Source organism: Argopecten irradians, chromosome 7 (genome assembly GCF_041381155.1).
Source record: "Argopecten irradians isolate NY chromosome 7, Ai_NY, whole genome shotgun sequence".
Classification (NCBI taxonomy): Eukaryota; Metazoa; Mollusca; class Bivalvia; order Pectinida; family Pectinidae; genus Argopecten; species Argopecten irradians.
Window position 1 is genome coordinate 32625548 of NC_091140.1, and position 23715 is coordinate 32649262.

General features: G+C 37.3%; 2 protein-coding genes across 3 annotated transcripts in view; both read left to right on the plus strand.

Annotated features, from left to right (window-relative positions):
* Positions 1–4973, plus strand: part of LOC138327148 (cytokine-like nuclear factor N-PAC) — a 54427-nt gene extending 49454 nt beyond the window's left edge. Inside the window, exons 14-15 of the mRNA XM_069273135.1 lie at positions 885–1009; positions 2319–4973. Coding sequence (XP_069129236.1) covers positions 885–1009; positions 2319–2393 — 200 coding nt within the window. The 3' untranslated portion in view covers positions 2394–4973. The remainder of the gene's footprint in view (positions 1–884; positions 1010–2318) is intronic.
* A 396-nt stretch (positions 4974–5369) lies between these two features.
* The window catches only part of LOC138328185 (serine/threonine-protein phosphatase with EF-hands pef-1-like), a 79691-nt gene continuing 61345 nt past the window's right edge, over positions 5370–23715 (plus strand). The window contains exons 1-3 of one of the 2 annotated variants that reach the window (XM_069274866.1): positions 5370–5807; positions 10817–11136; positions 11495–11764. The gene's annotated coding sequence lies outside the window, so the exon portion shown is untranslated. Of the gene's footprint in view, positions 5808–10340; positions 11765–23715 lie in introns of those variants that run through there. The other variant, XM_069274867.1, reaches the window with a different exon arrangement.

Genomic DNA, 23715 nt, shown 5'->3' on the forward strand with positions numbered 1-23715 from the left:
ACAATCATACACAAAAGTCAGGGTATGTATCTCTCCTGTCTAACAATCATACACAAAAGTCAGGGTATGTATCTCTCCTGTCTAACAATCATACACAAAAGTCAGGGTATGTATCTCTCCTGTCTAACAATCATACACAAAAGTCAGGGTATGTATCTCTCCTGTCTAACAATCATACACAAAAGTCAGGGTATGTATCTCTCCTGTCTAACAATCATACACAAAAGTCTTCTGGGGTGAATGCATTAGTAAGGTTGGAAAGCAAGAGAGTGTGCATAGAAGCTTGAACTTAAATGATAAATTGACTGTCTTAGAATAATTTGCGAGGAATGACAGTTGCCCATAGTTTGTATAAGATGTTACAGATTCAAATTTTAACGGTATTATGTACAAAGAATGTTAAAGGGAATAAAATTCATTTTCGTATTTTTCAAAAATTTAAAATTTGGTCCCATAGTATGACTTACAACCATACACTAAATCTGCATTTAAAATATGAACGCCGAATTTTAACTACGATCTTGCAGCTATACATAATTCAAAGTATGACCCAAAATTTTGACCTTGCAGCCATAATGAATTAGAAGTATGTCCCTTTAATTTGAACTTTGACCTTTCAGCAATATTAAATCAGAATTATATATGGCCTTTAATTTGAACTTTGACCTTGTAGCTATACTGAATCAGAAGTAATAATTGCCCTTTAATTGGAAGTTTGACCTTGCAACCATCCTGAATCAAAAGTATGACACTTTAATTTGAATTTTGACCTTGCAGCCGTACTGAATCATAGGTATTAATTACCCTTTAATTTGACCTTTGACCTTGCAGCCATACTGAATCTTAAGTAATAATTACCCTTTAATTGACCTTTGACCTTGCAGCCATACTGAATCAGAAGTATGACCCCCACTTCCCACTTGTACACCAACAAAAGGACCTACGTTTGTCACTGTTGCTAGGGGACAAAGTAGAACAGCCCTTGTATGTGGCCGCAGCAGCAAATGAGGTAAGTAAGAGGACAGTTAACTTGAGGATCACATTGCTTTAGTTTAAACATATTTTATGTTTGATTTAAACATATTTTATTGTGATATTTTATATACATTGGGATTGGGCACAAGTTTTCCATCTTATATGGAGCTCCCTAATGAATTTTCTTAAAGTGAACAGTCGGGCAAGAATGGCTAAAGTCGGTAAAAATGATGTGAGTGTATCCAGTAGAATTTCTTATGAAATAGGAAAATAAAATATCTCGTCAAAATCTGTCTGCGTACGAAGAAATTAATTTAAAGTACAGGAATCCTAAAACGTCCTCCTGGCTGACTATGTCCGTGGTTACATTTCCACGCAGCCTCGCTTTCAATGCTTTCAACTTTTCTTTATTTCAATGGTCAGAACTGGGAAACGTAAGAAGAACTTGACCGTCGTTTTAATATGTGAGAACTTTTGGAAGGCCAATGAACGCATTTAGACTGAATTTCTTTGCCCGACTATTCACTTTAAGTTAAGGAATTTTCTTGAAACTGGGCACAGAACATTACCTTATATCCTTTCGACGGCCGGCAGGATTCGATCTTGACTCAATTTTGATAGTAGGTTATAACAAATGCCATCTATGAAAGCAGTTTGCATTTAGATTTCGGTTTGATGCCATTTTCACGATGATAACAAACAGTACATACTACAAACAAGCAAAAACAGTCACCGGAAGTCCCCTAAAGGTCCACCACGCACGGGTCATGAGAAACTTGTTTTTTTTTTTTTTTTTTTTTTTTTTTTAAATCGGTGCTATTTTCCCCTTCCTTTTCCCTTTCTCTCTATTTTCTCCTACTTTGATATCTCTTCTATCGTTTAAGACCATTTGCATGTCTGTATCTTGCTAATTAAGGTCACAACGACAGGTTTCTGGGCACACACTAAAATCCGGATTTCAGACCTCAATTTTTGACTTATTTGGGCATGTTCAAAGGTGATTTGTAACGTCACTAATGCAATGATCGAAACGATATTAACATGCTATATAGGGATGAACATCTTCTTTTCAAAAAACTAGTATTTAGTTTTCAAAGGTCTCAGTGGGGCTCCAGAAGGGTGCATGAAATGGGGCAAATGAATAATTACGCATAAATACGTTACGGCCGTCCAAAGGATATAGGATGTTGTCGGATCCTTTTTTTACCAGACTCATAATCAGAGTAACCTTTTAGTGAACTGCAATACCAAAACACTTTTATATCAAAGTTGATGATAAGTTACAGATAACGTATTACTAATGCTAGTGTGAACCATATTTTAAGTTTTTATCTTTGTTTTAGTTGTACAAGAAAGCCAGACGACTGGGATATGGCGACAGCGACATTGCAGCAGTGTATCGGGCGGCGAGTGCATGAGACGGGACGTTAAGGCAATGATCAAATTGAACCATAAATCCACAGCTTGGGGAAAATACAAGACTGACGTAGCCAATTCAGATTTGTCCTTCAATGTAACTGTGGGACTAAGATTTGGTGTCAACTTGTAAAGACATTTAGAAAATTGAACAAATGGGACTCAATAATAGGACGAGCAGTGATTGGAGATGTGATCAAAATAGCGGAGATTTGTGATGCGGAATATGTTCGTTTTAATGTATTTGCCAACCTTCCTATGTCAGTGCGTAGAGGTCAATGTCTCCACTGTCGGTGTGTATAGGTCTCATGGCTACCGTTTCAGAACTGCTGGTTTGATTTTGTTAAAGGGTTGCCTGGTTTACTCAAGGAACATTTGAGTTCTGTGTCTTCTAATGAAGATTGTAATTTTATCTGTACCTCATATGTGCTAACATATGAAAATGTTCAGCTCTGAAGAACAGGCGACTCTAATACTAAACAACAAAATGTGTGGGGAAGGGGGTATGGGATATATGGGCTATATAGAGAACAGTTGTGGTTCTTCTGTGTCCTGTATATTCACAAGATGTTGGATATTACTGGTATGTTTTAGTTTTGTTATTTAAGAGGAAATATCCACAGATGTACTTGTTCTAGTACAAACAATGATATCCAGCAGCTGTTTGTATGAATGAATGCCTGATTATTGAGAAACTGGTTCTACAATCGACAGAAAAAATAGCAGAATGATTCTTGTGTGGAATATCAATCAAACTTTGGGTTACTGATGTCTGAATCTAAAGAACTTGTGTCTCATTTTAAGATGAATACATTATTTATGAAAAGTTTGGATTATGGAGACTGCCCTCTGTGCGTAATTTATGTGTATTTTAGGATTGGATACTGCCTGCTGTATGTTACATTTTGGTGCAGTTATCCCATATGGGTATAAACTTATAGACCATTTGTTGCTAGGTTTTAAATGAATTTCATTTCTTTTAGGTCAAGTTTTACATAGTTTTTTTGTGTATTTTTTTTTTACAGAATGGATTATCACTTGTTAAAAACAAAAACCGTTTTTATGGGTTGTACATAATTTTACATAGCCGTTTAATCCACTATTTAGTTAATATATTGACTTCTGATGGATGATTGGGGATATGTCTAGTTATTAAACAAATATGTACTAATAACTCCCAAATCATCAAGTAGAAGTTTCTGGTTCGAAGTCCTTGATACTGAGAATCATTAAAAGGGTTTATTACATGGTATTAAAGACTGCACTGGAAATGTTTTTCAAACTGAAAATTTCTTTTGTATTATTCTGGTACTAAAACAAATTGAAAGACGTTTGTAATAGATTGAGTTGCCTCCCCTGTTACTGTTTCATCTGAAGTTATAGACGCTGTGGTGTACATTAAGAAGACCGAACCTCGTATGTTTGATAACAGAAGTGACATAAACAGAACCCAGTGGTGGCGTCGGGCGACGATACCCACAGAAAACATGTCCCATTATATGTAAATGGAGCATGAGTGTGTAATTTAGTTTTGAGAGGTTAATGAAGAATTTGATGTGCGTGTGAATGGATGTGTATGAAATTATATTTAACCTTTACGTAAAACCATGATCTTAGTACAGCATTATCACACACAGAGTCTGTGCTTGGTAACAAAACCTTAAATGATTATGATGTAACAAATCTGCTCCTCGATCAGATTGATGTACAATTTATCCTGAAAAAGTTTGTTCCTTGAACTATGTAAACATAGTTTATCCTGTAATGTGTCTGCTGGGCTTTACAGAAGACATACAGTTAATGATAATTATGTTATTTAAATCACCTGCTAATTACATCAACCTCTGACACAATTGCTGTATGTAAAATTCAAAAGGATTTTATTACTGTGAACAGAGAAATACCTACAAAATCCATTTCAAACCATAAATCGGTATATCTTATTTCACAAAAAAATTTGGAAGGGTTTATGTAGGAATTAATTAATATAATACTGAAGTGTGGTGTGGCATTCATGTTTCATAAGGTTTCTCGATACAATGTATTTTCTTCAGATTAGAAAGTACAATTTATAAGAGATTCTTGCTGCACAACCATATTTTGTTTGATATGATAATATCAGTTGTGAGTCTATTGATTATTCATTATTCTGGAGAAGTGACATGAATGTGAGGTGTGTCGAAGGAAGATTGAAAATTTGGAGACAGCAACATAAGACCTACATAACAATGCTCCAGGTCTGTCTTCATGTGAAGCGAGGATTTCATTTGTATATATATGTCATTTACATATGTTCTTCCATGTTCTTGTATTCATTTTATATTCTTTAACAAGTTGCATCAAGTATTCATTTTATGTGCCAGCAATTTTTTAAATGTATTGTTTTCGATGATTATGTGGTTGATTCATTTATTTTTAAACTTCATCCTCCATACTTCATTTAGTCATAAATATTGTTCATCCCAGTATCATCTATACATTGTTCTTAGTCATGTAGTTATATGTTTCTCGTCATTGTATAAGTGAATTTTGGATGATAAATAACGACAATAAAAAATATCACATATTTTATTTTCAAACCACTTTGTATTTGATTTTTTTCATGTGAACACAAATCACTATCAGTTTCAATCTTGGTAATTTTTGTGTTACCAGGTTATTTGCCAATTTTTGTGTCATTTGCCAAATAATGACACGGGTATAATTTTTGTCTTTAGCAGTGACCTACACACAGCTGATTTTTACGGGTTACCTCTGGTTACCTTTAGCTGTTCAAGCTCAATGAATTACAAATTTGTTTTCATGCAATGAATTGAAGTTGCGAATGACACATCTACAAAGTCATTGGACGTACCAGAAGCAGTTTAGTGGTGGAGCGAAAGCTGAAGTATCTGGAGAAAAAACAACCAGCAGTCTATGTCTGTCAATTGTATCACATATACCTAACCAATGTATGTTTTAGGTTAAAATTTCAATAATGACATGTAAGGCATCCCTGTTTTAAGAGAAAACAGAAATACTTGCTCACCAAATGATGTTACACTCAAACTACAGTCCTGATGGTAGTCTGTATTTCTCTATGCCTAGACAATACACTCTCTTAAGCCAAGGCCCGGAATGACTGAGCCCAGGTACGGAATGTCTTTATGCCAAGGTATTGAATGTCTCTTAGCTCAGAAGAAGAATATGTTCTAAGCCCAACGAAAAATGTCATAATGCAAAGGCATGGAATGTCTCTATGCCCTAAGCCCAGGTACAGAATACCTCTATGGTCAGGTACAGAATGTCTTTAAACCAAAGCATGGGATGTCTGTTTGCCCAGGCCCAGAATTTTCTAAGCCCAGACACAGAATGTTTCCATGGCTAGTCACAGAATGTCTTTGAAGCTTTGGCATGGATTTCTTTTAGCTCAGCAGGTAAGTTGAATTTACCCATCCAAAAAAATAATTAATTAAAAATTAAAAAAAAAAAAAAAATGTTCAGTAAGAGTAATGACTGGAGCTGATTATACAATAGTAAAACAGTTGTCTATCTGTCCTGTCCATAAACAATAATTGTTATTTCTATTTTTCGGAAAGAAATGAAGGAATCTTTTTTAATTATTTTTATGTAAATTTGATAGTTGGTCTTGTTGCAAATTTATTCATTAATTTTATTTTTTGGCTGATTAGAAAACAAGACGGCAGCCATCTTAGATTTTGACATTTGAAGTATCAAAGGTTGTTTGCAGTCATGTGTAGTTTTCTCAACATGTTATCAATATTTTGCACTGGTCACCAATGCTAAATATAATTTTTCCAATGGGAATACTTATTTATTTTTGTTTTTGTCAACAACTTTCTGATGGTTGCAGCCAGGGGCACATCATGTTTCCATTTCTATTGTTAAGTCCCCATTTTAAAATGTAATTGTTATCTCTTGTCTGTTCTTGACATACAGGTCATTGCAGAAGTTCATAAATATTCATGTTGTTAAAAGGTATTGCAGATATAACCCTCATGCATATTCATGACCTAATATCTATCAGTTGGTGTTGATAAATAAGTACAATGTTAGTAATTATTGCAGTATTGTCTAATAAAACAAGAAACATCTCAATTAGATATGTATTGTCAGTGTGGCTGAGTGGTTAAGGTGTCAGACATTCTACAAGTAACTCTCTACTGCTGGGTCACAGTGGCTGTGTGGCTAAGGTGTCAGACATTCTACCATTTACCCTCGCCCTCTGGGTCACATTGTTGGGGGTATAGAGGTATTACATTCTACCTCTAACCTTCGACATCTGGGTCACAGTGATTAAGGTGTATGACATTCTACCACTAACCTTCAAAATCTGGGTCACAGTGGTTAAGGTGTATGACATTCTACCACTAACCCTCAACATCTGGGTCACAGTGGTTAAGGTGTATGACATTCTACCACTAACCTTCAACATCTGGGTCACAGTGGTTAAGGTGTATGACATTCTACCACTAACCCTCAATATCTGGGTCACAGTGGTTAAGGTGTATGACATTTCTACCACTAACCCTCAATATCTGGGTCACAGTGGTTAAGGTGTATGACATTCTACCACTAACCTTCAACATCTGGGTCACAGTGGTTAAGGTGTATGACATTCTACCAATAACCTTCAACATCTGGGTCACAGTGGTTAAGGTGTATGACATTCTACCACTAACCTTCAACATCTGGGTCACAGTGGTTAAGGTGTATGACATTCTACCACTAAACCTCAATATCTGGGTCACAGTGGTTAAGGTGTATGACATTCTACCACTAACTCAACATCTGGGTCACAGTGGTTAAGGTGTATGACATTCTACCACTAACCTCATCAAAACTGGGTCACAGTGGTTAAGGTGTATGACATTCTACCACTAACCTTCAACATCTGGGTCACAGTGGTTAAGGTGTATGACATTCTACCACTAACCCTCAACATCTGGGTCACAGTGGTTAAGGTGTATGACATTCTACCACTAACCCTCAACATCTGGGTCACAGTGGTTAAGGTGTATGACATTCTACCACTAACCCTCAATATCTGGGTCACAGTGGTTAAGGTGTATGACATTCTACCACTAACCCTCAACATCTGGGTCACAGTGGTTAAGGTGTATGACATTCTACCACTAACCCTCAACATCTGGGTCACAGTGGTTAAGGTGTATGACATTCTACCACTAACCTTCAACATCTGGGTCACAGTGGTTAAGGTGTATGACATTCTACCACTAACCTTCAACATCTGGGTCACAGTGGTTAAGGTGTATGACATTCTACCACTAACCCTCAACATCTGGGTCACAGTGGTTAAGGTGTATGACATTCTACCACTAACCCTCAATATCTGGGTCACAGTGGTTAAGGTGTATGACATTCTACCACTAACCTTCAACAACTGGGTCACAGTGGTTAAGGTGTATGACATTTTACCAATAACCTTCAACATCTGGGTCACAGTGGTTAAGGTGTATGACATTCTACCACTAACCTTCAAACATCTGGGTCACAGTGGTTAAGGTGTATGACATTCTACCACTAACCCTCAATATCTGGGTCACAGTGGTTAATGTGTATGACATTCTACCACTAACCCTCAATATCTGGGTCACAGTGGTTAAGGTGTATGACATTCTACCACTGACCCTCAACTTCTGGATCACATTGGCTAAGTGGTTAAGGTGTATGACATTCTACCACTGACCCTCAACTTCTGGATCACATTGGCTAAGGTGTATGACATTCTACCACTAACCCTCAATATCTGGGTCACAGTGGTTAAAGGTGTATGACATTCTACCACTGACCCTCAACTTCTGGATCACATTGGCTAAGTGGTTAAGGTGTATGACATTCTACCACTGACCTCAACTGATCTGGGTCACATTGGTTAAGGTGTATGACATTCTTACCACTGGATCACATTGGCAGTGGTTAAGGTGTATGACATTCTACCACTAACCCTTCAATATCTGGGTCACAGTGGTTAAGGTGTATGACATTCTACCACTAACCTTCAACATCTGGGTCACAGTGGTTAAGGTGTATGACATTCTACCACTAACCTTCAACATCTGGGTCACAGTGGTTAAGGTGTATGACATTCTACCACTAACCTTCAACATCTGGGTCACAGTGGTTAAGGTGTATGACATTCTACCACTGACCCTCAACATCTGGGTCACAGTGGTTAAGGTGTATGACATTCTACCACTAACCTTCAACATCTGGGTCACAGTGGTTAAGGTGTATGACATTCTACCACTGACCCTCAACATCTGGGTCACAGTGGTTAAGGTGTATGACATTCTACCACTAACCTCAATATCTGGGTCACAGTGGTTAAGGTGTATGACATTCTACCACTAACCTTCATCATCTGGGTCACAGTGGTTAAGGTGTATGACATTCTACCACTAAACTTCAACATCTGGGTCACAGTGGTTAAGGTGTATGACATTCTACCACTAACCTTCAACATCTGGATCACAGTGGTTAAGGTGTATGACATTCTACCACTAACCTTCAACATCTGGGTCACAGTGGTTAAGGTGTATGACATTCTACCACTAACCCTCAATATCTGGGTCACAGTGGTTAAGGTGTATGACATTCTACCACTAACCCTCAATATCTGGGTCACAGTGGTTAAGGTGTATGACATTCTACCACTAACCTTCAACATCTGGGTCACAGTGGTTAAGGTGTATGACATTCTACCACTAACCCTCAATATCTGGGTCACAGTGGTTAAGGTGTATGACATTCTACTACTAACCCTCAACATCTGGGTCACAGTGGTTAAGGTGTATGACATTCTACCACCGACCCTCAACATCTGGGTTACAGTGATTAAGGTGTATGACATTCTACCACTAACCCTCAATATCTGGGTCACAGTGGTTAAGGTGTATGACATTCTACCACTGACCCTTAACTTCTGGATCACATTGGCTAAGTGGTTAAGGTATATTGGCAAAATTTTTTTTATAACATTGAAAATAGAAGAAAATGATTTATAACATACAGAAAAATTATCTTAGCTGTTTATTAGACATGTAACAAAGAAATTGAAACATAAAATATAAAAAAATCCACCTGCCACTACTTCCAGTACTTGTATTGTACACAACAGTAGAATTTTTTATTTTGGATGATAATAAGGAGAATTTTATGATATCAATCTATTTACTCCAGGTCACTGATATATATATAGAGAATACATGGTTAGTATCTTACAATACAAGGTTTATTTTGGTGCGAGACTTAGGAAAGTCGAGATGACGAGGCTTTGCCGAGTCATCTCGGCTTTCCGTGTCGAGCACCAAAAATAAAACTTGTATTGTAAGATACTAACCGTGTATTCTGTTTATCCTGCAACCATTATGTCATTCAAAAAGAAAGCGAATTGTCAGTTATTTACTTTGTTTCGCTCGAAGCGAGTCGCTTCTTTGATGCGGAGGTAAAGATTCATTCACTTAACCGAAGGAAAGTGTACTCCTTTTTACTGCCGTGGGAAATAAATAAGCGCATTCACAAACAGTCAATGTAATTCTATTCAGTGTGATATATCACTGAAAGGAAATGGAAATACTCAAATAACAATAAATATCCATTAAAGAATTACTTTACAGTACATACCTTTGCCATGAGCCAAGAAAAAGACGACAACGCCATACGAGATTTTCCATATCGTAAAAATGACGTCATTTCGGTGAATGTGACGTCACGTTTTAGCGGGGACTGAATGACGTTTCATTCACCGGAGGTTCAAGTTCTGGGTCAAGTTAGAAAAAAGTTCCGTCATATATGGAACAAATCCACGTGATCGTATTGACGGATAAAGCATTTTGTATTGACGGATAAAGCACAAGTTTATCCGGCAGTAGTTATCGGTCAGTATGTGGGACAGTTGCAGGATAAAATCAGTTAAGGGGAGATGAGATTGTATATGATCCGAGGGATATGCTATCCTGACCATGTGTGATTATAAGTTTATTGGTGCTTATCCTACATTGATCTTCCCCGGGGATGTTTCACAGTCATAATCAGCCAATAACAGCCCATAACACCAACAAACTCGGAATTTCATCAGCGTTTTTCCGTTACCTAGTAACCAAAGCAATGCTTCTAGGTGATATTCCTAGAATGATTTAGGCCTAATGAGCTACAATGGTGGTATGAATCTGCCATGATAATCAACACTACTGTTAAGTGTAAATAAGCAGGTGTGCTGCTACCAAACAGGTCTTATTGAAATATTAGCTGACATTTATTTTACCTGGAGATAATACGAATATTGAGATCATATTCATCCATTATTAATTAGACGACCTCTAGCTATATTATATATAGGTAAATGCTTGGTATCAGAATCTCATTCATTGGTTCTAAATATTACTTGATTAAATTTTTCCAGGGCAGTCTATACAACTTCATAGGCAGCAACTGAACCAACTACCCAGATTAACATCATATTCAACTCTAATGGACATTCACAGATTCAACTGAAATGAAGATTCACAGATTCAACTGTAATGGACATTGACAGATTAAACTTAAAAGGGACAATCACAGATTCAACCTTGAGGGACAGTCACAGATTCAACTCTAAGGGACAATCAGTGATTCTAATCTAAGAGACATTCACATATTCAACTCAAAGGGAGAACCACATGTTCAACTCTTAATGAACATTTACAAATTCACTTCTAAGGGACATCCACAGATTCAACTATTGTAAGTGAATTGTGATTCATCTTTTTAAGACAACTTAATTATTCAACTAAACTAATGGGCATTGATTCAAATATTTGGATGACATCTGTCTTTTTACTGAATGACAACAGGTTCAACTTCATTATTAGAAAGTCAATCAATTATTCTCTGATTGACTCAATGGTTTGAGGCCTCTAACTTTCTAACCTCAATGACAATAACTGATTTCTTCGGGATGGTAACACAATTAACCCTAATGGACAGTCCCAGATTCAACATCTGATTCAGTTTAACTGATTAACGTTTTGTGCATGACATCTGATTCAACTGAAATGGGGACAGCATATTCAATTTGACTGATTCAGCTTTATTTCCACAGATTCAGCTATAGATTTTCAATTTTACTTGAACTGGATGTCTCTAATTCAATGCTACTTTTGATGGTTGCTGATTCAACTCTACCAGATGACTCTTGATTAAGTCGATCTGACTTTTAATTCAGCAGTTTGATAGACGGCCAATTAAGCTGACCTAGCTATAGAGAGCCATTGACTAGATTTTAAGTCAATATTCAATGAGCTGGACATTGTCTGAGAATCATTCAAGTCTATGTGTGACAGTTTGGCTGGAGCAGATCTTCCTATTACAGGTATCTATACTTACCTTTCATTTGTCAATCCTATAGTGCCATACAACCTACTGTAACAACCTCTGTATAAAGACCACCTGTAAAAATTACTGCTTCCTTAGGGTTCCAAATCACCAATATCAAACCTAATTGACCTGTGTTTAAACACCACCTGATTAAACAATTTTGTTTAGCCCCTTTGTTGGTCATTATAGACAGGTTTGATGGTATTGATTTAACATGTTAGCAATACGGGGGTTTTGAGATACCAAAACAAAGTGCATGCATGAAAAAAATATAATTTGCTGTCAATGCTATTGATAATGACGTCATGATAAACAGACTCTTCAGTGGTAAATAGTACTCGCCCACTTCATTTTTGTATCTAAAAAATCATTAAATGACATTGACTATTATTTGATTTGTGATGTACAGAAATTTTCACCTATTTTGTAACAGGATTTCAACTGTTCAAGTGCAAATTATAGACAATTGACAAATTGTTACCACTTAAACCATAATTAGAGGCTTAATCACGTGTCATCCAGGAGAGTATAAGCTGGACATGAACAGGTAGTGATGCATGCTTTGTGAACACACCCGATCTGGTTTCAACAAAAGAATTTGAGATTTGATGAAAAGAAACACAAGATTGATGTAAAAAATATTGTACAAATGTGTAAAAGTAAATAAAAGTTTAATTAAAAGGCTTCTGGCATATACATGTACAAAGTCAGAAAAGATATCTTCACCAATAAGTTAATCTGTGATTCTCTGTGAAATCACTACATTTCATGAGGATTTAGCAGCATTTGTTTTTTGACCAAAAATCAAATTTGATAAATGTATAAAATGTTATGTATTCCAGCAAAGTTAATGAATTCCAAACATTATCTAATCGTAACATTGTCAACACATGGTAATTTTCAATTGAGATAATGTGAAGTTAAGGGGATGTGAGGGGGGGGGTATACCAAAATTAGCTTGTCTGTCTGTCTGTAGAAAAAATGACTGGACAACTTCTCATAAACTACTGAATCAATTTCAATGAAACTTGGAAGCAATGTTGGGGATCATGTGTCGCCAAAATTTTGGTTGCAATGGTAGCCATGTGACTATACTTACCTAGGTGTTGTAAAATGGCCAATAATTTACTCACTAGCTTTTCGATCAATTTTCTTCAAACTTGGTCAATTATTGTAACATACAGACGTCTATGATTTGTCACATCACATGCTTCAATAATGGTTACCATGGAAACATATAATGGAGGAACATTTGGTTGCCATGGTCTCAAATAAGGAGTAGCAGGGGGTTTTAGTTAGCTATTAGATTACAGTTATAATTTTGAAATGAAGCAGACGGTCAAATAGGAAAAACCTCTGTTACTTTGGTAAGAAATCAATGTAATTATAACTGCCTATGTAAAAGAGAATATGCGTAAGTTGAAAGGTGTACTTTTGCGCCAGTAATGGAGAAACCAATTTTGTTAAGTAAGATCCAGGTTATACCGCTTGTGACTTTCTTATTAAGTGCTCCGACATTTGTTCCAACACTGAATGTGTACAAGTGCTTGTGTTAGCACAAGGCATGGCTAAAGACTGTCAGGAGATGGGACTATAAGCTAGCTGGTCAACACCTGTAATCATTACCTGACATTGACGTATTATCCAGACAATTGTTTGTACTGAATTTTACCTCATAGATTGGATTCCCATCATTTCAAAATCAATAAGTATTATAAAACGAAGGTAGCCACTGACCTGATACCCTCCCTTAAACCCACTATCTGTTTTATAAAACCCAGGTAGCCACTGACCTGATACCCTCCCTCCACCCCCTCACTGTTTTATAAAACCCAGGTAGCCACTGACCTGATACCCTCCCTCCAACCCCCTCTTTGTTTTATAAAACCTCGGTAGCCACTGACCTGATACCTTCCCTCCAACCCCCTCTCTGTTTTATAAAACCCAGGTAGCCACTGACCTGATACCCTCCCTCTAACCCCCTCTCTGTTTTATAAAACCCAGGTAGCCACTGACCTGATACCCTACCTCCCACCCCACATCTGTTTTTTTAAAACTCAGGTTTTGCCACTTTTTATAAACCAGGTGCCACTGACCTGATACCCTCCCTCAACCCCCTCTCATTTTTATAAAACCCAGGTAGCCACTGACCTGATACCCTCCCTCAACCCCCTCTCTGTTTTATAAAACCCAGGTAGCCACTGACCTGATACCCTCCCTCCACCCCTCTCTGTTTTATAAAACCCAGGTAGCCACTGACCTGATACCCTCCCTCCAACCCCTCATCTGTTTTATAAAACCCAGGTAGCCACTGACCTGATACCCTCCCTCCAACCCCCGCTCTGTTTTATAAAACCCAGGTAGCCACTGACCTGATACCCTCCCTCCAACCCCCTCTCTGTTTTATAAAACCCAGGTAGCCACTGACCTGATACCCTCCCTCCACCCCCTCTCTGTTTTATAAAACCCATGTAGCCACTGACCTGATACCCTCCCTCCAACCCCCTATCTGTTTTATAAAACCCAGGTAGCCACTGACCTGACCCTCCCTCCACCCCCTCACTGTTTTTACCTTATAATATTATGTCAATGTCTAATTGATGTTTGTTCTTTTTATCACATAATCTACCTAATTATTTGCCCATGTAATTTACATCCTGGTAGTTAGTGAAATATGACCTGAATGACTTTATTTGGCTGTGTTGGACAGGAACTATTGGTCTAGTGATGTCATAATAATTTAAAGTTCACCAGCTGTCAATCAAACTAGCTCGGGTACCGCAGGTAACTTTGCATTTTGTATTATGTATGCTCCAACCTTGATTTGTTGCAATGGTACATGTTTGTGTGCGAGCAAGGGATGTGGCTAGATCTTGACCATGACTATTTGTAATGAGCATTTGATTAAAGATCTAACATAAAGTAATAGATTCAAATTCTGTAAGAAATTTTTACACAAGTTCCAGACATTACAATTACAACCTCCCCCATTTCAATAATGATAAGTTGATTATTCCTTCAATTGAATCTTTCTGTCACCTATCACGTTTTTCTGTAGGAATAGTTATCCTGACATCTTATATCTGATTATAGAAACATCAGAAACACATGGAAATGGTTTCCGTGGTAATCAATGAATTGCCAATCAGTGTGTGACATATATTCAATAGACATACAGACATGTGTTTCTGTCTACAACGTCTGGTGTGTGATGCACTGCTTCAACAGACAATATCTGTGATCATAGTTCCATCTCAATAATTACCCTAGGAGAATTACTGTAAAACTGCACTTTCTCACAGGCTTCTGTTCATCTTATAGCTAGGGTCACAGTGACCAAGAAAGTGATCCTCTGGGTTGCAGTAGCCATGCAGGTACAGATAAGAGGTTGGTGGTTTTCTCAGGGTACTCTGGCTTTCCTTCACTTCCTTATGACATCCTGGCACATCTTTATATTCTAACTGACCCTGTTAATAGGAGATACAACCAAAGAAACTCTATCCATAGTAGTGGAATGCAGCACACTCATTAAGGCCATGCATACACCTGTATATTGTATGTAAAATTGTTCTAATGACGGATAGTCTAGCCATCTTAAACATGTCAACGTAATACACCATTATCTTATATGGAATGTTTGGTGTTGATGCTCCAACACTTACTTATTTGTTATGTAGTAAAATGGTTTGGCCTCAATTGTAACATTTTCATTAAATGAAGTTAAACCTGTTTATGAAGACTAATTGTCTATTCCTGGTTCTTTATAATTATTTTAGAATCTGTGAGTACTGTGTTTCGGTGAAATTGTATATAGATCATGGTATTGGTAAGTGATCAGGTGTTCATCATAGCTGAAGCCACACAACAAGGGAACAAACTGATATGCCCACACACAATTATCTTCTATCCTCCTTTCCTAAAATACAACAAGCACCTGTCCATAAAATTGATTTTCTCCTCTCTCTTTTTAATTGGTTTTGCAGATAGATTTCATCATAACTAAATATGATATTGGGCCTTTTTAAGATATAATGCATAAGGGATATGGATATTCTTAAGAATAGCTCCACAGAGCTAATGTTATTTCATTGTATGTATACGACACTCTCTTTTATCTTGTATCTTGTACCATTTGTTTATTTCGTGGTAGGATCGGCTTGTAGCTTAAGGTTAATTGATTATACAGTGTATAACCTTTGATTAATGAATGTACTAATAAGATATCTGTGTCCAGGAGACATTAGTTGTCAGGAATCACATTATAGGGATGGTTTAATAATTTCTGGTCATGAAAAGTGATTCTCAGTTATAGTGATTCATTCAGATCTGATTCATTAAACAGGTCTATATCATCAAAACATCACATGGCAAAGTCTATATCGCATGACAAAGTCTATATCACATGACAAAGTGTACATCACATGTCAAAATCAATCAAAATCAACATCACATGACAATGTCAACATCACATGACAATGTCTACATCACATGACAATGTCAACATCACATGACAATGTCTACATCACATGACAATAGTCTATATCACATTGACAATGTCTAAAAATGATAAATCACATCACATGACAAAATCAATATCACATGACAAGTGTACATCACATTTCAAATCAAATCAATGACAATGTCTACATCACATGACAATTGCACTGACAAAGTCTATACATCACATGACAAGTCAACATCACATGACAAGTACATCACATGACAAAGTCAACATCACATGACAATGTCTACATTACATGACAAAGTCAACATCACATGACAAAGTCTACATCACATGACAGAGTCTACATCACATGACCAAGTCTACATCACATGACAAAGGCTACATTACCAGGGTCAGAATTTAACTTTTTAAGCCACTATCCATTTTTGGCAAGTTGGTAAAATTTCAACTAGCCAAATCAGAAACTTGCTTGCCACTTTGAAATTTCTATTCAAACCAACCATTCATTGATAACTATTATATTTGTTTATTGTTACTTACAATAAATATTTTTGCGTTTTAGTGTCATTATACAAGTGAAGTATGACAACTTTTTATTTTCAGAATGACAATTATCTGGCAGTGTCATGGAAAAAAACACATATATAAAAAAAAACCTTACATATAATTTAAGTGTTTTTGTCTAAACTTAACTGTAAATAACAGCAGGATTAGTTATCCTTTTTCATCTTGTGCACGCTTTTGCAATTTTGCAGGCTAATGTCAGCCATTTTTGTAAACTACGTAAAACATTCAGAAGAAAGATTTTTTTACGGAAAACCTCTAAACTTTTCAAATTAATGTCAATGTTTTTGAGATGCTTGAAAGTATACAGTATTTCAAAGTGTCGACAAGACGCTGCATTTGAAACATTGTGCTTTTAATTCACGATTTCATTTAGGCTATAATATTTGGCACACGATTTATGACAGGTGTATTGATTGAATATTTAGTAACTATAATATGTATTTGAAATAACGAAACAATGCACCTGCTCGCCAAAAAATGCAAGTACAATATTTTTTCCACTCGCCATTTAAAAAACCAACTCGCATTTGGTGAGTGTGCGAGTGTTAATTTCGAAACCCTGATTACATAAAAAAAGTCATCATCACATGATAAAGTCTACATCACATGATAAAGTAACATCACAGATGACAAAGTCTGGAACATCACACATGAAAAATCAACATATATAAAAAAAACCTTACATATAATTTAAGTGTTTTTGTCTAAACTTAACTGTAAATAACAGCAGGATTAGTTGTCCTTTTTCATCTTGTGCACGCTTTTGCAATTTTGCAGGCTAATGTCCAGCCATTTTTGTAAACTACGTAAAACATTCAGAAGATTTTTATACAGAAAAACCTCTAAACTTTTCAAATTAATGTCAATGTTTTTGAGATGCTTGAAAGTATACAGTATTTCAAAGTGTCCGACAAGACGCTGCAATTTGAAACATTGTGCTTTTAATTCACGATTCATTTAGGCTATAAATATTTGGCACACGATTTATGACAGGTGTATTGATTGGAATATTTAGTAACTATATATGTATTTGAAATAACGAACAATGCACCTGCTCGCCAAAAAATGCAAGTACAATATTTTTCCACTCGCCATTTAAAAAACCAACTCGCATTTGGGTGAGTGTGCGAGTGTTAATTTCGAACCCTGATAACATAAAAAAAAAGTCAACATCACATGATAAAGTCAACATTACATGATAAAGTCAACATCACATGACAAAGTCTACATCACATGACAAAGTCAACATCACATGACAAAGTCTACATCACATGACAAAGTCTACATCACATGACAAAGTCAACATCACATGACAAAGTCAACATCACATGACAAAGTCTACATCACATGATGAAGTCAACATCACATGACAAAGTCTACATCACATGACAAAGTCAACATCACATGACAAAGTCTACATGACAAAGTCTACATCACATGACAAAGTCTACATCACATGACAAAGTCTACATCACATGACAAAGTCTACATCACATGACAAAGTCTACATCACATGACAAAGTCAACATCACATGACAACGTCTACATCACATGACAAAGTCAACATTACTTGACAAAGTCAACATCACATGACAAAGTCTACATCACATGACAAAGTCAACATCACATGACAATGTCTACATCACATGACAAAGTCTACATCACATGACAAAGTCTACATCACATGACAAAGTCTACATCACATGACAAAGTCTACATCACATGACAAAGTCAACATCACATGACAAAGTCTACATCACATGACAAAGTCAACATCACATGACAAAGTCTACATCACATGACAAAGTCTACATCACATGACAAAGTAAACATCACATGACAAAGTCTACATCACATGACAAAGATATATTAAGATCATAGTCTACATCACATAATACATTTGTTTAGATACAATAAAATCCTACAATGGGTAGGAGCCACTATTTTTGTAAATTATAGATATAGTTGTGTAGATATATTGTTTGTTTAAGATGACCAGGTGTGAATATTTCAGTTTAACTTTCATATCTAGTTGAGTCAATTTAAGCCAACTTTTGAAAAAAAAGTGTATGATTTGATGTGTTTTGTAGTTGATTTTGTGGTTGATTCCCTGATATCTCACTGATACATGCTATAACTGTTACCAGGAGTGGCCTAAAGAGGACATGGCTAGGGCCATTAATCACAACAATCTGCTTGTGAGAGATATTTGGACGCATGTTAAGGTGATTTGTGCGTTTAATTTCTTTTGATATTCTGGTTAGTGGGTTACATCAACAGCTAATTATGATAGTTTCAGGTTTCACTGGGGCTTAATTATGAGATGGGGATGAACATGCAGTGCCAATTAGGGAATGACATCACATATTTAACTCCGAATTTATACATTCTTTCATTGTGAGAAATGCTGAAAATATATGTGTATATATCTTTACACCTCAGAATACCATTCTGAAATGGTTAACATTATTCTGTAATTCTTTTATTACTGTTTTCTGACCTGATATATAATCAGGATTAACACAGACAATTAATTATCTGTCATCATCAGGACCTGTCCATAGACCAATACAATCCTAGTACCCTTACAATTTCCAATACCTTCATCACCTCACAAATGTAATGCTGTCAGTAACACCAGGTTATCGGTACGATTTGAGGCTGGATATGACAAGTACCATGGCAATTAAATCCTAATTAAGTATTTAACGAGCTTTTCATTGCTGCCCTAAGTACACATTTGTTGATGATGCGTAGATAGAGAAATACTGGATTAGTCCCTGGAGCACCATCTTAGAGAGTGGCTCATCCTTCTTCTGTAACAGATAGCTTCATCAATACACTCACACCTTGGTTCGTATAGACACAGTAAGGAAAGGGATTGTCTGAGTCAGTCGTACACTTGTATTGTGTGTAAAAGGTCTGTGAGAGTGTACAAAGTCGAAAAGGTGTAGAAAGTTGGAGAGTGAAGGCTGGGAAGGACATAAAAGGTTGGAAAGGGCATAGAAGGTTGGAGAGTGACAGTTGGAAAGGGCATAGAAGGTTGGAGAGAGAAGGCTGGAAAGGTGTAGAAGGTTGGAGAGTGTCAGTTGGAAAGGTGTAGAAGGTTGGAGAGAGAAGATTGGAAAGGGCATAGAAGGTTGGGGAGAGAAGATTGGAAAGGTGTAGAAGGTTGGAGAGAGAAGGCTGGAAAGGTGTAGAAGGTTGGAGAGAGAAGGCTGGAAAGGTGTAGAAGGTTGGAGAGTGTCAGTTGGAAAGGTGTAGAAGGTTGGAGAGTGACAGTTGGAAAGGACATAGAAGGTTGGGGAGAGAAGATTGGAAAGGGCATAGAAGGTTGGAGAGTGACAGTTGGAAAGGACATAGAAGGTTGGGGAGTGACAGTTGGAAAGGACATAGAAGGTTGGGGAGAGAAGATTGGAAAGGTGTAGAAGGTTGGAGAGAGAAGCCTGGAAAGGGCATAAAAGGTTGGAAAGGGCGTAGAAGTGTACACTTCTTAAAGCGAGAGAAGGATGGAATGGGCATAGATGGATGGAAAGAGAAAGATGGAAAGGGTATAGAAGGTTGGAGAGAGAAGGTTGGAAGAGTGTAGAAGCTAGAAAAGAGAAGGTTGGAAAGAGAAGGTTTGAAAGGGCATGGAAGGTTGGAGAGAGAAGGTTGGCAAGGTGTAGAAGGTTGGAAAGTGCATAGAAGGCTGGAAAGAGAAGATTGGCAAGGTGTAGAAGGTTGGAAAGGGCGTAGAAGGTTGGAAAGAGAAGGTTTGCAAGGTGTAGAAGGTTGGAAAGTGCGTAGAAGGCTGGAAAGAGAAGATTGGCAAGGTGTAGAAGGTTGGAAAGGGCGTAGAAGGTTGGAAAGAGAAGGTTTGCAAGGTGTAGAAGGTTGGAAAGGGGGTAGAAGGCTGGAAAGGGCAAAGAAGGTTGGAAAGGTGTAGAAGGTTGGAAAAAGAAGGTTGGAGAATGAAGGTTGGAAAATATATAAAAGGTCTAAATGAGAAGGTTTGTAAGGACATAGAACTTGGGGTGAGAAGGTTGGAAAATGCATAGAAGGTTGGCGAGAGTGTAAAAGGATCGGAAGAGGATAGAAGGTTGTTAAAAGTGTAGAAGGTTGGAAAGAATGTAAAAGGTTAGAGAGAAACATTAGAATTGACTATATATCAGTACATGATACATACAGATTTAGTGGTGACCGGGTATTGGTACAAATAGATTAGTGATAATTAATGGGGTAGGATGAAAAAAAGAGATTCATGGTGGCCAAATTAATGAAATCACTTTTGTGGAGATTTAATGGAAACAACACATGGTGTTATGATTGAAAGTCTTCATTTTTTTGTATAAAGAAGATTTTTTTGTATCAACAAAAGATTTAGTTAACTTGTTTATAATAGTCCTGCTTTTTTTTTGTGAAAACAATATATGCCTGCATAGCAATAGTGTATTGATGGCTTTACAGGGCTTTATTCCATATATGGACAATCCAATCTAATTGTGAAGTGGACAATCACCTTTGTGGTCAGTCGGAGTTTATTCCATCAGTAACAGAAGACTGAACATCAGTGTCAGAACCAGATTCTGTAGGTCTTGAAGGTTCTAGTGCCTCAGGCCTAACCGTCAGACTTCAGACAAATTGTTGATTAGTATGACTACCCAAATGTAGGCCAAGGACGGACACATAATAAAGGTTCAAATCTATAGGTTATATACTGTGTAACTTGAAATGTTCGTTGTGTAAGGAACATTCATTGATTTAGCGGTTCATGTGAAAACCATGAATATAAAAACAACTAAATTATATTTCATACACAATTTGAATCATTGTTTCATATGAATACCACTAAATACTTTTGAAAACTCCAAACCATTCTGCTGTCTTGGTCAAGAGATGTAGAGCTAGTTGTAGAATATCAGACATTTAACCACCCAGCCACTTCAGTCAATAGATGTAAAGCTAGTTGTAGAATATCAGACATTTAACCACCCAGCCACTTCAGCCAAGAGATGTAGAGCTAGTTGTAGAATATCAGACATTTAACCACCCAGCCACTTCAGTCAAGAGATGTAGAGCTAGTTTAGAATATCAGACATTTAACCACCCAGCCACTTCAGTCAAGAGATGTAGAGCTAGTTGTAGAATATCAGACATTTAACCACCCAGCCACTTCAGTCAAGAGATGTAGAGCTAGTTGTAGAATGTCAGACATTTAACCTCCCAAGCCACTACAGCCAAGAGATGTAGAGCTAGTTGTAGAATATCAGACATTTAACCACCCAGCCACTTCAGCCAAGAGATGTAGAGCTAGTTGTAGAATATCAGACATTTAACCACCCAGCCACTTCAGCCAAGAGATGTAGAGCTAGTTGTAGAATATCAGACATTTAACCACCCAGCCACTTCAGCCAAGAGATGTAGAGCTAGTAGTAGAATATCAGACATTTAACCACCCAGCCACTTCAGCCAAGAGATGTAGAGCTAGTTGTAGAATATCAGACATTTAACCACCCAGCCACTTCAGCCAAGAGATGTAGAGCTAGTTGTAGAATATCAGACATTTAACCACCCAGCCACTTCAGCCAAGAGATGTAGAGCTAGTTGTAGAATATCAGACATTTAACCACCCAGCCACTTCAGCCAAGAGATGTAGAACTAGTAGTAGAATATCAGACATTTTAACCACCCAGCCACTTCAGCCAAGAGATGTAGAGCTAGTTGTAGAATATCAGACATTTAACCACCCAGCCACTTCAGCCAAGAGATGTAGAGCTAGTAGTAGAATATCAGACATTTAACCACCCAGCCACTTCAGTCAAGAGATGTAGAGCTAGTTGTAGAATATCAGACATTTAACCACCCAGCCACTTCAGTCAAGAGATGTAGATCTAGTTGTAGAATGTCAGACATTTAACCAACCAGCCACTTCAGTCAAGAGATGTAGAGCTAGTTGTAGAATGTCAGACATTTAACCACCCAGCCACTTCAGCCAAGAGATGTAGAGCTAGTTGTAGAATGTCAGACATTTAACCACCCAGCCACTTCAGCCAAGAGATGTAGAGCTAGTTGTAGAATATCAGACATTTAACCACCCAGCCACTTCAGTCAAGAGATGTAGAGCTAGTTGTAGAATATCAGACATTTAACCACCCAGCCACTTCAGCCAAGAGATGTAGAGCTAGTTGTAGAATATCAGACATTTAACCACCCAGCCACTTCAGCCAAGAGATGTAGAGCTAGTTGTAGAATATCAGACATTTAACCACCCAGCCACTTCAGCCAAGAGATGTAGAGCTAGTTGTAGAATGTCAGACATTTAACCACCCAGCCACTTCAGCCAAGAGATGTAGAGCTAGTTGTAGAATATCAGACATTTAACCACCCAGCCACTTCAGCCAAGAGATGTAGAGCTAGTTGTAGAATGTCAGACATTTAACCACCCAGCCACTTCAGCCAAGAGATGTAGAGCTAGTTGTAGAATATCAGACATTTAACCACCCAGCCACTTCAGTCAAGAGATGTAGAGCTAGTTGTAGAATATCAGACATTTAACCACCCAGCCACTTCAGCCAAGAGATGTAGAGCTAGTTGTAGAATATCAGACATTTAACCACCCAGCCACTTCAGTCAAGAGATGTAGAGCTAGTTGTAGAATATCAGACATTTAACCACCCAGCCACTTCAGTATATCAGACATTTAACCACCCAGCCACTTCAGTATATCAGACATTTAACCACCCAGCCACTTCAGCCAAGAGATGTAGAGCTAGTTGTAGAATGTCAGACATTTAACCACCCAGCCACTTCAGCCAAGAGATGTAGAGCTAGTTGTAGAATATCAGACATTTAACCACCCAGCCACTTCAGTCAAGAGATGTAGATCTAGTTGTAGAATGTCGGACATTTAACCTCCCAAGCCACTACAGCCA